Source organism: Pyrgilauda ruficollis, unplaced genomic scaffold (genome assembly GCF_017590135.1).
Source record: "Pyrgilauda ruficollis isolate IOZ18807 unplaced genomic scaffold, ASM1759013v1 scaffold28, whole genome shotgun sequence".
Taxonomy (NCBI): domain Eukaryota; kingdom Metazoa; phylum Chordata; class Aves; order Passeriformes; family Passeridae; genus Pyrgilauda; species Pyrgilauda ruficollis.
In genome coordinates this window covers 4,744,521-4,762,873 of record NW_024524155.1, presented here as the reverse complement: position 1 = coordinate 4,762,873, position 18,353 = coordinate 4,744,521, and the positions used below count along the sequence as shown (strand labels likewise).

Genomic DNA, 18,353 nt, shown 5'->3' with positions numbered 1-18,353 from the left:
CAGCAGACCTGAAGTCTCTGCCTTGGTGCTGGCAGCTGGATTGTCTCCATTAGAAACCTTCAGATGCTTCTGAATCTCATTTCCCTGTGCACATATTATTAGGGAGATAATATAGGGAGTTAAATGTACAAATAGAGAGAGCATGTGCACTCCTTTTCCATTAACACAGTGCTACTGTAGGGAAGCCACTCAGTCAGTAACAATAATGAGAGTAACACCTGTAAGGCCCTTTGTCAAATGTCACTGATGAGGACTGGAAAGCTAACCACTAACAAATAACCAAATGGCAAAAACTCTGTGGAAGTGGCAAGTTCTCTAGAGTGAGTGCCAGGAAATAATTAAAAGCATGTAAGAAACTGATGAAGGAAGAAATTTATTAAGAATCACTTCCTATCAAGATTGCATATTAGACAGTGCTACAGTATCCTCAGGGAAATTCTTGAATTATTTAAAATTTTCCTTGAAAAAGCGGTGGGGGATATCACTTTATTACAGAATGGAATAAATGAGAGCAAGCAGGCCTTTCCCATTTCTAACTGCTACAAATCACGAAATCAATTCTTCTGTTTGCATCAGTTTAGAAAAAGGAAAAGAGAATTCTAGGATTCTGTAGCAACCCAATGAGTCTTCTCAAAGACAGATGCTATTCACATAGTTGTGCCATGACCAAGAGCACCAGGTACTCAGTAAGTAGCAAAGATGCAAATTCATTGACCCAGAAAGACTTCCATGTTCAGTGAATTGTAGAATATTTTCTATTTAACTCACCAAAGACAAGGTAAATTGGAACTTTTTCCTCAGTTTACTGATGGGAAAACCTGAGCTGCAGAGTGGTAAAAGCATTACCCAAGATCACAAAGAAAGGCATCTCTAAATACAAGGCTGGGATTCATGAACTTCTGACTCCTAGCTCCATGACTGGCCCCTTTCATTTCTGACCATCCTTTCACACAGCTGCTTTGCTTCAGATTGTAGCATTGGATTTTAATGACTTCATGCTTTCCAGTGCCTTTAGCGAGCAGGGAAAAGGCTGATGTGGATGCAGAAACCCCTTCTGTCACTGCATGTCAGCATGTCAACCTGGGATTACAGCTGGCACTGTTTTTTCTGCAGGCAATATGATCAGAAAAACAGAAAGTTGTTCAAGCCTGTGATCCCTCAGGACAGATGTTTGTTTGCTCATTCTTACTGTGCACACATGTGTGTTTATGAGAGAGAGGGACAGAAGGAGAGTTAGGGAGAGAGAGAGATAGAGAAGAAATAAAACATAAAAACTCTGTTTGATCAGGAGAACTGAAATAGAACTAACCCAGGAGAGAAACATAAATATATTAATGTCTGGGAACTCACTGCACTGTGCAGCAGGATTCTATTTAGCCTGAGTCTCCATCTCAGAAATATTTCTCCATCCTTCTCTGCACTATGTTATACAGCTACAATTGATGTACCATCAAATGGCTGAAGCAATAGCAATTGGTTGGATGGGGCTTTGAGAAATGTGTTCTAGTGGAAGGTGTTCCCACCCATGCCAGGGGTTTGGAACTACATAATCCTAAAGGTCCCTTCCAACCCAAGTCCTTCTATGGTTCTAATTAATCTTATGCCAGCAAAGAAGAAATTTACCAGAAATCACTGTTGATAAGGTTTATGCTTGGTACCTGGACCTCATACAATCATGGAGCAATGGACACCAACAGATGAGAACAGCTCAAAATATCTGAGGATTCAGTCAGGATACACTTGCCTGTGTTGAACAGCTGTATACTTTGTTATGGAATTGTTGGGAAGACCAAGCTATCAGGATATACCTATATCTCTTAGCATGTAATTACTATACATGGAAAATGGCTGGATGTCAAAGAAATGCAGGGAAAACCACATGGATTATATCTGTTTTGTGCCATAGTATTTCAGGCACTGGGACTCAAAAGTCTGTGGTAAGTAAATGAATGCAATGCCAATACTTAGGGATATTCCAGGGTTCTTAAATCAGATACCAGGGGAGAACTATTAGGCAGAAAGATACATCATAGCCCTATGGATACTGTATCTTGGAATATTTAAGTGATCATTCTGACAAATGAGCAAATCTAGGACTGGGAAATCATAAAGCTCATCTCTTCATGAGTTTTAGTTTATGTCATACTACAATTGTCAAAGGTTAATACAATTTTTCCTAGGTATTCAATCTGTGTTGCAAGAATTTATCTTACAAAGAACCCTAGTCAATAGAACTAAGCTAAGAGGAAAGAACTGACATGCAAGAATCAATACCATCAATTGAAAAATAATCAGAGAAACAGAGAAACCTTAGAGATGACACTAAACTAGCTGGGTTTTGGTTTGTTATGGTTTAAATTTGGCTGAGCAATGGGGTCAAAATGCAGCAGAGCAACTTCTCCAGCTGCAGAAGAAGTGAGAGTATTTCCACAAGATCAAGTCTTCCTAAATAAATTAATGAGGGGAAAAAAAGGAACCATTTGCTTTCCAACTGAGAAATACAAATGCAATTACTTTAGATACAATACAAACACATATAGCTTGACTTCATATTTCAGATCACAAACTAAATGCAGAAGTAGGGCAATTTCTTTTAGAAGGACATCTTTTGGGGCATATTTTTGTTGTTTCCATGGTGGGTTACTGTAATTCTCTGGAGCATCAGACACTTGACAGGTCTCAGACTCAATAAGCTTGATTAGATGAACAGTAAGGCTCTGGGAAGACAGAAGAGAATCCCAAATCCAGGACCATTGGAAAGAAGTGTCATTTTGACCATTAAAGCAAATTTTCTTCTCAAGTATTTGGTATTTGTCTGTGGATTTGACATATTGGACATCTAGTCTGATGCAGGAAGATGTAAGAGTGTTGCTACACTAATTCAGCTAACAGCTGAATATACAATACATATAATACATCTCTCTGTTTTTTTGGACAGCACCAAAATAACCTTTACTCAAACTGCCAGTAATTTCTGGTAATATTTTCTTTATCTAGGCTATAAAAAAGATAAATATTTTGGCTAAATTAAAAGTAGTGTTGCCTCTGTGGCATGTATTTGCATATGAGAACAACCTTTTATGTGATTGGTATGTAGCAGTAATAAATACTGCTACAGAAGAATACTTCTTACTCCTCTCCTCTCTCCCTCAAGGACTATCAGTGGGATCTTGGGTGGGAATTAGATGGTCATGGCAACTTGCATGAAGATACTTTTCCGTGTTTACTTCGTTCCTTAGATAAACTCCTTCTTTCAACCCTATTGTTAAATCATATTGTGCTGCTTGTTCTGCTTTGTTACGTTACATGTCTTCATGAAGACCCATGCATTTCCCTCTTCCTTGATACCAAGCTGACAAATCCCAGTGCTTGATAGGCTGCCACTCACATGAGCTTGAGGTACTTGATGAAGTTAAAACTACAGCTCACCCAGACTGAATGCAGCTTGTTGCAAGAGCTCATATCAGTTTTAAGAAACAAAACAAGAGCAATGGCTACTGGAAGCTGCAATATAACCATCTTTTTTGTTTATTGGTTTGTTTCCTGTCTTTTCTCTCTTCTGTCCTCAAAACCAGAGTTTGGAAGACAGAAAATTCTTACAACACTTTCATGAAACTCTTTGAGGATGGGGCAAATCAGAAATAAACCACAGCTTCAATTTTTCTGTGGAAAAGCAAAACACAAAGTACACGGCAATTAAACTCTAAGCATAGTGGCAACATTTATGTAACTTTGATGTCATGTCAGATCCTATCCCATCATCCAGTATGGAAACACATGCATTAACATGAGGTTTTTTGCACAAATTCCAAAGTCTGTTTGTTTGTTGATGACTTCATATATGGAGTTTTAGATGTCATTGGATACAGAGGAACAAAACTTGAGTGTTCATATCTGGTAGCCATATTTATCAGTTTTCCAATCCTATAAATATATTATAGATGCTATGGCCCTGCAGTGACAAGCTACAATCAACTCTTGATTTCATCAACTTGTCATGCTTTAATCATCCCTCTTGGCAGATCTTTCAACATATGTTGCAGTACTGCCTTCAAAATGTGCTTCTCCAATTCTGTTTTATTAACCCTGTCTTTTTATATGTTTTAGGCTCATTATGAAATGCAGTAAATCTGTCAAAGGCACTTTATAAGCTGTCTCCAATTCATGCTGATAGGAAGCATCTGAGAGCTCATTTAAGTCCCACAAAATGAGTACAATATGAAAAGTCAAAATCCACAACAAAGAATGCGACAAGAACCCTGGTGATAGCATTCAGCCTACAGGGCTAATCAAAAATCAGTTCTCTTGTTTCGTACTCATTGCCCACTCAGAAGGACATTTGGATAGGAAAATATTAAGACCACAGTGGGAGCTGGTAGCACCAAGAAAAAAAAAATCCCTTCAGCATGCAGATCAAGCAACACATTAATGATTCCAAGTCATCCAGCACAAGATCCATTTTCATGAAGACAGCTAGTTCAGCCAAACTTCTTACTATTACCTTGGTTTCAGAAGCAAGGTTTCAAAAGTGAAAAGGAGATCATAACAGCCTCAAGTCTGAGGGAAGGAAAAGATGGCTACAGGGATGCAAGAAGGCAGAAACCAAAGTTTTTGTGGGGAGTTGAAGGGTGGAAAGAAGAGGAAATGACATGTCGAAGTCATTCTGCAAGACACAGAATGAATTTGGAGGAGGAGGACCCAGACTCTGAAAAGCACAGAGAACTAGAAATTTCCTCTAAGGCTCCATTACTGAACATTTATAAATCACTGAAGTGGTGCAATATGAGCCATGTAGAGGTACTGTGCAGGGATAAGTACAAACTTAGAAAGAACTTGTTGTAATGACTCAGACATCTCAGTTAGTTCTTCTTTTGACTTTTCCTTGTTAATTTCACAATCAGCATGAGACTTTGCATCACCGAGCTCACAAGAACTAATAGTCACAACATTGTATATTATTTACAATATCAGTGCACATGTCAGCTGAAGAAAGGATACATAGTCTTTTCCTAATTTCCCCGGTGATACTACTACTAGACCATCTAAACTTACCTTCTTTTTCTTGTCTAATGCATTACAAATTAAATAAAGCAAAGTTGGAAGAGGTAATAATCCATTGATAACAGTTAAAAACAGACAAGCTTTCAGAAACAGAAGACACAAAAAAAAATACAGAAGGAGAAGAATATAATGCCAGCAATTAAAAAAACCTACCATGAAGAACTTACATATCCTGAAATGAGGTTGATTTTTTCAACTGTATTGGGTTGACTCATAAAAACTATTAACCTCCAGTAATTCTGCCTATATAAGTGAAGACTAATGCAGATATCACACACTATTTCTCCACAATTAAAGCACTCTTATTTTCTAGGTTGGTCAGCAGGTACCAAAACAGAGCACAGAGAAGTCGGCTCAGTCCCCTGCTTCAGTCTTGGGAAATCTACTGTCTCCCCATGTCCAGCAATAAAGCCAGTGAGATGAACTCTAGCATGCACAAAGAATTTGGATACAATCTTGTGAGACCTTCTGTTTACAGGACAAGATGGGGATAATATATAAAAATCAGCAGTCATGGGTGGGAGCTGCCCTGCATGCTTTACATCAAACAAATCCTTGTTAAATTTTGTCTTTAACAACTACAACAACCACTGCATTATCTGAGGAAATTCCTCATCATAACAAGCTCTTGTGTGTTTTGTGTAATTCCTTTACAAATAACCTTGAGCCTTCTGTATGTCCTCCTAATATCTCAGGAGAGGATCTCATTTTCTCCTCCTCTCTTCCTCTCCTGCCTGCCTTCCCAACCCCCCTCCTCAATTATCTCTTGCTGTCTTCTGGGTGGTTATGTTTAATCTCAGGATTAGGCAGAAGCCTGCAGTTTGCTTTGAACAGCTTATCAGCTTCCAAGAGACATTTACAGGGAGAGAAAGACTCCAGTTTTGATAGCAGTAATTGTATTTAGCTTGTAAGATACAAGGCTATTTATCTCATGGCTGGGAAATCACAGAGGGAGAGAAAGAAAATGTTGTTGATAAAAAGTAAATAAAGCCAAAAAGAATGGAGAGGAGAAGAGAGAGAAGAGAAGAGAAGAGAAGAGAAGAGAAGAGAAGAGAAGAGAAGAGTCCTCAGAGTCCTTTCAGTAGAGGGATGAGGTGGGAAATAGACCTCATTGAACAAAAAGATCGTGCCAGTTGTGGAAGGAGATTGAAAATAACACGGGAAAGGTAATAAATGGCTTGAGTAGGACAATAAATGACCTGTTTTAAAGCAGACTATGAATTCTTGTTCAATAGTCACAGTTGTGTAAAACTCATGGAATTTTATTTCTAGAGATGGGTAGAACCATTTTCAGAGATACTGAGAACTAGCACTGCATTTAAAGATAGCTGGATCTGTGGATATCCACATCTCTGGAAATGAAATCTGCTTTTTTGTTTTTCACAGAAATTTACAATAGTACCCATCATGGATTGGGTGTGCCATGCAACACTTACTACTTAAACCAACTTCAGGTTCCTCTTTTATAAAATGCCCTTTCCATTTCACATCAGCAGTATTCAGTCAGTATTCAGTCTGCTCTCACCAAAACAGCTACATGCTTCATTTTTCCCATCTCACAATTCCTGTAAAATCTCTGATGCTGGCTTAAGTCCTCCTACTGTATGATTCCATTTTTAAAGTGTCTACAATAGGTTTGGGTGGGTATTTATGAGAAAAAAAAAAAAAAAGGATCAAGATATTTTGAATCTTATTAGGCTGCAACCAGTATTCAAATTTGTTGCAATCAAACAAGCATGCAAGTAGGGAAGGGTTAACATCATCTCACTGAGAAATATTCAATATACTTTGCAGAAGTATCAAATGGGTAACAGCAATTTTAAAAATGCCAGATTCCAATTATTCTGATACTTTTAATCACAGAATACTTTTCCTAAAGGAAGAATAAGATGGAACCAAGCTTTCAATCTTATCAAGACAAACACAAATACTTCAAGTTCTTTCCACCACCATAATTAATCCTCAACAGTTAAAACAGATGAAATGAAAAATACATCTATTTTTTCTATGTTATGGAGATGCAGTATATAATTTCAGGTGTCCCAAAACATGCCTCAATATTGTGAAATTTTCTCAAAGATGAGAGATCACAAAGTGAAAAAAAAAAAAAATTGAGAAAAACTGACAGTCATGAGATTCTTTCTATAGCCTTTGTTGCATCACCTTTCACTTAAACACAAAACCATAACATCTGCCTGACATTCTCTATTTCTTTGTGAGCAAGTACTTTTAACTAGACTAGAATATTTGGAAAGTAGCTACAACAATTATCTATCTCAATCAGGGCAGGCCAAAAGCCAAAGTATGTTAAGGCAGTGTCCAAATGCCTCTTAAACACTTATGGGCATGAGGCTTGCTGACAATCTCCCTGGAAAAATGGTTCTGTTTGACCAGTCTGTCAGTAAAGTAATGCTTCCTAAGATCTATTGTGAACCTCCTCTAGTGCAGCTTTGAAACATTCCTGCATGTCCCATCACTAAGTACCATGGAAAAATAGCTCAGCACCTGGCTCTGCTTTCCCTCCACAGAAAGCTGCAAAGAGCAATGTCATCCCCAGCCTGCTTTGCTCCAAACTCCACGACCTCTAAGTCCTTAGCCCCTCTCCACAGGACATGCCTTCCAGCCCTTGTTGCTGTCCTCTGGACATTTTTATGGATGTTCACATCCGTCTAAAATTGTGGGGCACTACCATGAGGTCTCACTAAGGTGAGACCACACCAACGCTGAATAGAGCAGGACAACCACTTGTTTTGACTGGCTGGCTGTGCTGGCTTTTATGCTCCCCAGGACATGGTTTGTGTTTTCACTGTCAGGGTCCACATATGACTAACACTGAGCTGCCGCCCACCAGCATCCCAGATCTCTTTTTTCAGGGTTGATTTCCACCACTCCTCTCCTAATTCCTAATAATGCCTGGTGTTACTCTGCCCCAGGTGCAGAATCCAGAATTTGTTCTCGCTTAATTTTATCCCATTAATAATTTTCCAGTGCTCCCAGCCAGCTAGAATCCCCTGCAAGGCTTCTTGTCCCTTGAGGGGGTCAACAGCACCTCCCAGTTTAGTCTCATTAGCAAACTTCCTACATCCACTACCTTCCCTTCATCCATGAGATAGGTGACATTACCACAGAAGAATGAATATATTGAACAGAACTGTCCCTAGAACTGAACCCTGAGGAACAGCTCTGGTGACCAGTTGCCAGGCAGATGTAGCCCCATCCACCACAGCCCTTTGAGCTCTGCAGTTCAGCCAGTTCCTAACCCAGTGCACCGTGCACAGCTCATGCCACAGCTGGGCAACTTGTCTGGAATGGTGCTGTGAGGGATGGTATCAAAAGCATTACTAAAATCCAGGAAAAACTACATCCACTGCCTTCCCTTCATCCATAAGGCAGGTGACCTTACAATAGAAAGACAGAAAATTAGTTATACGGAACATTCCTCTTGTGAACACATGCTGAGTGTCCTTTATGACTGCATTATTCTTTAAATGTCTTTCAGTAGCATACAGTATAAGCTTCATAATTTTCCAGGACCTGAGTTTAGACTAACAGGTCTGTAGTTCCCTGTATCTTTTCTCACACCCTTCTTACAGCCTGGAATAGCAGTGGCTAGGTTCCAGTCAGCAGGGACCTCCCCAGACACCAAGACCCTTGTTAGATAATTGAGAGGAGTCCTGCTGCTAGCATCCTTCAGTACTCCTTCAGTTAGCTAGAAAAATTATTGAAAAAAGCAAGTAAAAACTCAGCCAGTTTTTCTCCCTATCTTGCATAAAGTGTGTGGCACAAATCAAGCTACTTCAGATCTTTCCACCTAGCAAATGAAGAAATACATTTTAGCAAGGCAAGGTTGATGCCTTTCTCATTTTAGATAGGTAGGAGAATCTAAACCACTATCACTTTGACCTGTTTCTAGAAAGCTTATTGTTTTAGACAAAGACTTTGTCTCACACAGACTAACAAAGATGTAGTTCAAATTGGATTGCTTTCAAATGAAATTGAAAAAAGAAGATATACTCAACAGTTCAGGAACATTCAATCCTTGGAACTACTGGAACTACTCAGAAAGAAAATTCCAGAACAGATATCAGGGTCTCAGAATCAGCTTTTTGTTTTATAGGTATGCACTTATCTGGCCAGAGCAGTCAGTTCTGCTGCCAAGAGTTAACTGTCCAGCTTTTCCAGAAATACAATTTCCTCTCAGAAATGTACTTCAGAGACTGAATGAAGTAGGGGCATAGAGGATGAACTATTTTTTTTTTCTTTTATCCATAGCAAAAAACCTGCAGAATAATGTAATTTGAAAGGGCAAAGACTATTGCAAGAAGACTGAGAGATAACTCGAGAATGATAAAGGGGAAAAATACAAAATATGTACTGTATGGATGAAATAATGAACCCTGAAAATAATCCAGTTGTTTAATACTGTCTTAATTCTTTTTTCTAAAATGCATTAAAAATTCCAGGCTACACTTTTGTTGCCGGATCATGCATTTCTTTAAATGACAGCTCCTTCCTACCTGTTGCCTTCTTTCCTTTAATCCTCTCCTTCTAAACATTACTTCAATAAGATTTTATTTTTTTACCATGGATACTCTGACTTTAAGCTTCTCTTCACATAGTTGATTTTTTTTTTCCCTACTGCAGAAAATGTGGTTGGTGCCTGGATGAATGAACAGCAATATCAGGCTTGTTTTGACATACACTACAAATCAGGCATCACACGAAGTATTTCTTTGGAAGGAAAGACAGTGAACTGAGTAAAAAGAACCCATCCTGCTTAAGAAATAATAAAAACTTAAGGACGGAGGTATCCCAGTTCTGTGTAAAAACTGAAGATTTATTTCTAATTATTCCGAAAATTTATGTAAGCTGTCTCAAAAAATTTATGTAAGCTGTTTTCTGGGAGATACTTAAAAGCAAGAAAACATGAGAGACAACAGAAGGGAGGAAGCCATAGAAAACTGTACTTTAGACTACAGTAAAAGTTTTATACCCTAACTGAGAAAAATTATATCATATTGTGATAACCAACTTAATGAATCAAGCATGAAGAAATTGGCTATCAGTACAGCCTACGGAAAAAGCCCATCTCTTACTGTGTTCTTGAGAGAGAGGAGAAAGGGCAAAACTAATGTAAATAAATCACAGACAGCTCAACGGTTTTGGCTGAACCACAACAGCTGAATTGCAGACAGCAGTCTTTGTGCTAATGCTACTTTTTTGACATCTCCTAGGTCTCAGGAGCTTTGTCTCAGATACTTATACTGGGCCACTGTTCTGTCTTACTGTCCAGTAACAGAAACTGTGGTACCTTGAAATGGTATGACAGATGAGATCTCATCCCTAGTAATTTGGATTATTTCAGTCACAAAGCCAGCTTTAGCTCCAAGTTAATTCCCTCCTTTACCATTTTTCTCTAACCCTTTTCCTCACAAGAAAGTGTAAAGCCCATGTTGCAGGTGACTGGAATGCAATTGGACACTATAAAACCCAAAAAGTCAGTGCCTGAGTTGTAAGTTTGCTGTCATTCTGTTTTCCTTGTCTTTTATTTGAAGTTGTAAAAATACAGCTTTGGAGCCTTTTGGTCCCATTGGGCTAGTTTCAGTTAATTTCAATTTAACTAAAGACTGTATTTTAAGAAAAGCCAATATTCTCTCACTTTGCTCGTTTAATGAATACTTGTACTTTCCATTGAGCAAGTAACTATGAGTCTAATGTATAATCCTTCTACAAATAATAAAACTCAGAGAGGAGCATGGAAATACCATTTCAGAATGCAGCCCTGACTGAAGATTGCACCATGTGTGATGACAAAGAAGAAACATTAGAGAGTTTATAAAATTTGTAAACATTAGGGCATAGCACTGTGTGGAAAACCAAGTACACATTTTGCAGACACCGCAGTATGCCCAAGCAAAGTCTACAAATACAACATTTTTTAAACACTACAAATAACTGCGTTTCCAGAATTGACATGATGCTATGTGAAACATAGGGGATTACTCAGCTACTATCACTCAAGTTTGATATGAATTTAAATTTTCAGCAGGTTCCAGTTGAAACACACTGGATTAGCCTGGGTCCATCCAACCACAAATCCTTTACAGAACTGAATCTCTGCTGAGCAAAGATTTGGTCTTGCAGTCAGATCAAAACACAACAGTGCAAGTTTGGTTTGTGAAAGACAACAAGTAATTCATTTTAAAAGCTCCTGTTCAGTCTTTTATTTAAACCATTGACTGCACAGAAAATGGGACTAATAAGTATTGGTTTCCTGTAATAATTGGTTCATTGAATCTTTTCTGAATCCTGGGCATTCATAATGCCACTCTATTATATGGATATTCTGGTATTTAACATGAATTGACATCAAGCCACAGTTCTTTCCTTTGGGAAGGCTGGAACATTGCCCTCCTCCCTTGGGTTTTTTTTTGTTTGTTTGTTGGTTTGTTTGGGTTTTTCCCACAGCAATGTAATATCTTCTGGGTTTTTTTTTTTTGTTTGTTTGTTTGGCTTTTTTTTTGTTTGTTTGGTTTTTGGGTTTTGGGGTTATTTTTATTTTTTTTTTCTTTTTATTATTTTGCTAAAATATAGGTTTGAAAGAAGTAGGAAACGAGTAAGGGAGCAACCTGCACACATGAAGTATGGTCCCATAAGCCTTATTTTCACAGGGACAGGCTGAAAAATTAATCATCTATAAACAGACAAAAATTGAAATCCGTGCACAGAAAGGAAGAGGTGTCTGGAAGATAAAGGTGCCTTTTTTTCTTAGGGTACAACTGCACACACTCAATACTAGCCCAGAATATAAGACTAATGCTGATTCCATAAAACCATACATCTTCTAATGAAAACATAGAAATATCTTTAGCCAAGGCAGAAGCCCAGTGTACTAAGGTAGTCTCTGAGTGTGATTTATTTTCCCTTAAAAAAAAAATCTCTAAAGCATTGAGCTGAATATTTTGTTTCTTTACACCAGAGACCTACTACAGCAAGCAATATATGAAGAAAATTTATTCATAGGGTTTGTAGTGACTGTAATTGGCTGCCAAGTGCATTGGAGGTATTTTACAAAATAATTGATGAAAGGAGCAGAAGAAAGATCCTCAGTTGGACCTTTCCTCTCAAATCAATGGATAGCAGAGCTAGAACCTAATACAGCATATCCGTCATGGCATTCTTCAAAAAGAAATTTTTCAAATAAGGTTAAGAAATAACCTTATTTGAAAAATAAGGTTAAAAATTGAAATGTATCCTTTTGCATACACCTCACAAAACATTGACAAAAGGACATATGTGGTAAAGAGCAATATAGCACAGATGACTTACATTTAAAAACCTTCCTGTGTGCTTTCTGAGGGAGTAGAAAAGATGAAGTCATCCCCTTGGAGTAATTTATTAGTATAATGTCACATAAATTAGTCCATAACCTCAAGTTAGGATATTTCCTCTAATTTGAGTTTAAGTTTCTTTTGAACAATTCCTACACCACTAGCAAGAAATCTTCCTTCTCTCCTGAGTTACTACTAACTCAGAAATAAAGAACTGAATGTTTTTTAGACTCAATATTGAAAAGCAAGAAGGTCATGGCTTGACCTTAGGCAACATATATGAATAAGAGGAATGTGGTTAACACTTTCCTTGTGTTCCTTCTTCCTTTTATAACCATACACATCATCACACCTCAGCTATCTAATGCACTGTCAGCAGCACACAGAGCAATCTTTTTCGTTTGGAGTAATTTTGATCTTTTAGCATGGTGACAAAGTATCATGACATTGTGATTTGCCAATGGTGGGATAAAACATGTGACAATGTATCAAGAGCTAGTTATTCACTATTTCTGGTGGATTTAGGGCAATAATTTCCAAAGCTACTGAATTTTTCCACCGCATTTTGAAAGAAAGTCAACTAGGAGTTGTCAATTTTGGTTAGATGCTGTGTTAACCTTTGTATCTGCAAACCTAAGAGAAAAAGTGAAATTCAGATGATAAAAAATTATGAAGCAAGCATAAGGTCTGCTCAAATACTTGCTTAATCTTCCATGTTCCTTACATTTCTACACTATATTTATATAGACAGTACAGACAGGGGTGTGGCTAGAGTAACTGCTCCTTTTCATAAAGTCTGTTCAAAACTTTTCAATCCTAAATATTTAGAAAATATCACAAGTAGCAAAACCAAGTTTGTCATTGAATGGCTTTGTAAGTCTGTGTAGAACCAGGATTCACTTAGAGACCTCTGAAACAGCATGAACTATGGACATCATACCACACAGTTGGCATGCTTATTCTTCCCATGTAAAGGACCATTAGCTTGTTTTCCCAGAGATAGAATATGCATCACCAGGCTCATGAATTTATTGTCGAGATCAAGCAACAAAGATTTATATAGAAACCAGCTGTTATTAAACGTTAGGTTATAGGTACAGATACACTGGAAGAGAAAAAAAGAGAAAAATATATGTACCTGTGGGGTAGTGTTCATTCACTGGCCAGCTGTCAACCTGCAGTGTTGCATTGCCACCATTCCTGGTAAAGCGTACTACATGGTATTTGCCGTCATTTACAGGTGTGCTTTCCTCTTTAATAGAGATGTCCACTGTGCCAATATTGAAGACTACACCAATCTTGCCTTGCTCCTGAAAAAAAGAAAAGAAATGTTTTAAAATTGCTGCCACTTAGGAGAATGTTCTTGGCATCTAAGTCTCTAGTGGGTAGATGTGCCGGTAGATGGCACTGGAGAATACACAGGAGTGTCATTTTGAGCTTCGTCAGGAGCTCATTGGTTCTGCTTCAATGCAAACACTTCCTTTCACACTGTTCTTTACAGCATTCACCTGAAAACAGTGACTCATTTGTTCCCATAAAACATCACACAAGACAGGTGTGAAAACCAGGCAACAGAAATCAGGAGATGTGGATAAAGAGTTATTTGAGCAACATCTCTACTGATTATTACTAGTCACTTGTTATATAAAATGCAGCCACAGACAGGCAGCTACCCCAACATCTGTTTTGTTCTGTTATTCTTCTTGGGATGCAAACAGTCCTCACTCCCAAAAAAATAATTGTGGGATCCAGAAGGAAGAATGCAGTTAGAAGCTGAATGAAACTCGAAGGGAGCAGAAGTGTCATTAGCTGACTTTGAAATCCGGAGGGAAGCCACCTAAGAGACAGGAGCTGCCCATCTTATTTTTCTCCATCACACACCAAGCAGTGCCTTACCAATAAAGCAGTGTTTTCCCAAAACTTTGCACCAGTCAGTGACTGAAAGGGAAGAGCAGGCAAAACCTGTTTTGGCAGCCACAACACTTCCTTCTGCACCCTCAGATGATTCCAACTAATGACCACATTAATGAGTTTAGGTTGCAAAATACACACCCAGAGCACACTCAGATTAGATATATGTATTTAATACTACTGATTTAAACAGCAACAGAAATTCTCATTGCTGTACAATTAAGAGGAATGCATCTTCAAACACTCAGTAAGGAGAGGCACAGTATGCTGGTGAATTATGAAGGCATATTAAGTGCACTGTACATATCCAAAACTGGTACAGACAGGCAAAATTAAAACGTACCCTATAGGAAGTCAATACATTTATTAGCTATCCATACTATAAAATTGAAACAAAACCAGAGAGTAGATGGCCATCTTCTATGCACATATATCTTCCTTGAAAAAAACTGAGGTATAATAAAGGGCCACAGGACAATTCCGGTCCATTTACTACCTTACATATCTGCTTAGAGGGCAGAGGACCCCATTCTTCAGGGCTGTTACTCTACTTTCTACATTCACGTTAGCAAATCTCATCAATAAGAAAGAAACTTCTCCTCTTGTACTTGATGGCCACCTTGGATTCCTCTCCTGGATTTATTCCTGTCTCCTGGTATCAAAACAAGTCTTTTTCTGAAAGTTTCACCATGTTTCAGTTTCTCAGAGAGGTCTTTCTGATTCCTGCTTAACCTTACATTTCAAAGCTTACTCATACCAAAGCACTCATCACAAATTCCTTGTATCTTCAATACCCTTCTCTTTCTTTTTTACATTTTCTTCCTAACACGAAGTTTGCTGTTGTCAGACTACAACATTTTTTTAGGAAAGGAAAGAAAACAGTCCTGTAGCTGAAGAGGTCATGAACAGTGGTTCAACTACTTGAAGCTTAGCACTGAAATAGTAAGCATTTTGGTTTTTCTCTCATTAAAACAGTAAATTTTAGACTGTGCTAAATGTATGCTGGATAGAAAGTTTCATGTACATTCATAGTGTTATTCTGTGAAGAGACTTTTCTTCAAGATATCAATATCATCCTTTTGTTTTCACTGGACTGTGAGGTAAGTGGATTGCTGCTCCCAGCAGAGGCATGAAATCAGATGCCATTTGGAAACAGCCAATGTTTCTTCACTTATGCTAGCCCAAAAATAAGTGAAGTTTCAGTTAACAAAGATTTATTTCAGATAAAAGCATTGCTGGCACAGCTTTACCACTTCTTTGACATATGAAGTAAGTGATTTCCCAAAGCTGTTTTAGTGAATGTTTTGCTGGCAATCATATAATTATCTTTACCTGCATAGCAATTACCAAAGAACTTGTGACTAATTTTCCCTCAAAGACTCAAATAATATATAGTGACCGGGTAACCTGGCTACTGATATTGTGGTTTTGCAAGATATTGCCTTACAGTCAGCCTCCTGGATGACTTTTCATATTGCTTTTTAATTGCCATCAACACACAAAGCTTCTTTGGCAAACTGTGGCTGCTCTAAGAAGAGGCCACCTTGGTGAAGGTATAGCATGAGCAGGTAAGATGAAGACTTGCACCTTTTCTAATGGAATAGATTAGAACCACCACCACAGAAGAGGAAGGGATTAAAAGGTATTCAGCAGAGCGAAAGCTGCATACCTTCAAGCCTACAGGCTTAATGAGGCAAAGGTAAAAACTTGCAGGTGGGGAAAAGGATGGTGGGAAGTTCAATTAATCTCTGCAGAATGAGAAAATGTTTCTGATTTCTCCTCAGAGGAAAGGGAGATAGCACCTTTCACCATTTTCTCTTCCCAGGGCTTGAAGGAAAAGACCTATTTAATGAGCTAGTGATAAGAGGGCAAACTGGGAAAGAGATAAGATTCTGGAAGCAGAGGCCAGTGTAAAACGCCAGTGGCCTTTAGTCTGATGGAGAGAAGGGGGAAATGAGCAAACTGGTGCCTTCCCCATCCCAAGAGGCACCCCCTCCCACAGCCAGAGAATACAGCCCTTCTAAAAGCAGTGTAACAATTTTTTGCAATGAAGAAGTGCAAAAATTTGTCTAAAAAAAAAATCATGGTTCTTGTGGACAGTCTATTCCAGCTCCCTTCAGATCACTCCTGGGCAGAGCTCCCTGTGACTCTTTAACTCGACTTTTGCAGAATCACAACTTCTGAGATTCTTATTTGGACTGAGTAGGAACTTGTCATGAAAATGGTTTTGTTCCAATTACCAGGATAAAACACAACACAATATGTCAAAGGTAGTACTGAAGCCAAACTGCACACACAGACCCCAAGATACAGTTTATTTATGATATTTTAAATCTCCAGGGCATCAGACACTATGAAAAAATTAGCAATTAGCTTATGCATTGCTGGCAGAAGAAAAAAAAAAATAAAGCAAAGGAAAACACAGAGAAAATCCTACAGCAAAGAACAGTGACCATGGACACAAGGGGCAAATCCACAATTTATTTTCAACATCTCTCCAATTCCAGTTTCTTGCACTACAATACTTCATTGAAAACAGCTTTTACCAAGACCTACCTGCCTTCTAAATCTGAACGACAAGCTTTACCATTAGGGTTTAACACTTCATGATGGACATAGCCTTTCGTTCCTCTCCCCACACATTCAGCTGGTGGATTTTCTTTCCACATAACCAAACAAAGGTATTAACTAGGCCAGTAGATATGTGACAAAGAAAGGTTTATATTTAAGCCACTACCTATAACATTTATTTTGTAGCTATAAGAAAAAAAAAATCATAACTATGCAGCAAGGGAAAAGGTGAATATGGAGCCACACAGAGCAAACAAGTTAGGTGGCCCAAAAGGCTTCAAGAGAATTTTGACAGACAGTACAATTTTTTTCCTCTCTACATTGGTATTCACTGGGTGCCCCAAAAACTTTCCATGAAAAGGCAACCATTAATTAATGTCTTTGAAACCTCCAAGTGACATCAAGTGCTGGCACTATGTCTTGGAAAACTGAGAACCATTTTATTTATAAATAATGAAGTGAACTCAGCATTCAATCTATCTTACTTTTTCTCTTCTTTCTTTAAGGCTACTGTGCCAAAAAGGATTTTTAAAGTTTTTTCAAGAATTTGTCTTGTGCTGATTTGTCCCATAAAATTGCAGCCCTCAAAAGCCACATTACCACTTCATTCCTTACAGTACTTCTGGAGATAAGCTTCTGCCATTATGTCTCTAAGAATTTAGAAATATAATTATGATCACATAATGGAATGGTTGTAGATAGGTTAAAAGAAGAAAAAAAGCACTAAGTCCTGGAAAAAAAAATATGTACAAGGCTTCTCCTTGACCTGTCTACTCTACACAGACTCCTGGCAACAGTTTATTATATGCATAATTACCAAACATTTTCAACATCATTAAATGACACAAGAGCTAATCTACAGCCTGGATCAATTTATTGCTTCCCTGAAGCATTGGTTCACTTTGGGCAACCTTTTCTTTTACCTTTCTGTAAATCAGATTCTTAATCTGTGACAGAGGAGCTACAGACACCTATCTTTCCAAGCTCTACAAGCCCTGAAAATCCAGATATATTTCACTTAAACACTGATTAAATACTGCCAATCCAAACATTTCAGCCCTGAGAGCAAGTACAATCTGAGAGGAGCAGGTCCTAAGCTTTCCTCAGATTCTACATCCAACTCCTCCAAAACCTGTCCCTTAAAAACATGTCTGAGGTCTTACATTTTAGCAGGTAAGTTTTAACTTTTGTTTCCCTTCATTCAAAGAGAAGCAGAGCCTGTCCTGTGTGCAGATTGTCAGGCCTCTGCTTTCTCCATGCCATGCCTTTACATTTTCAAGGCATCTGTCTTTATGTAGCAGACCAGGTAGGAAGAAAGTAAAATGGGGTTGGCAGTGATTTTTTAAGATGAGCAGTTCAAGTGTGTTAGAGGACACACATACATGAACAGTCACATGCACTCTGTGCTCTGAAAAGGGCTTTACTCTTAGGTTTTCTTTTTCTAAATCTAAAATTTAAATTGTCCACACTAAAAGTATA

At 38.2% G+C, this 18,353-nt stretch overlaps 1 protein-coding gene across 14 annotated transcripts in view; it reads right to left on the bottom strand.

Annotated features, from left to right (window-relative positions):
• Nucleotides 1–18,353, bottom strand: part of NRXN3 (neurexin 3) — a 914,575-nt gene that overhangs the window by 119,479 nt on the left and 776,743 nt on the right. For all 14 annotated transcript variants that reach the window (XM_041471885.1, XM_041471888.1, XM_041471886.1 and 11 more), the window contains one exon: nt 13,531–13,702. In XM_041471885.1, coding sequence (XP_041327819.1) covers nt 13,531–13,702 — 172 coding nt within the window. The remainder of the gene's footprint in view (nt 1–13,530; nt 13,703–18,353) is intronic.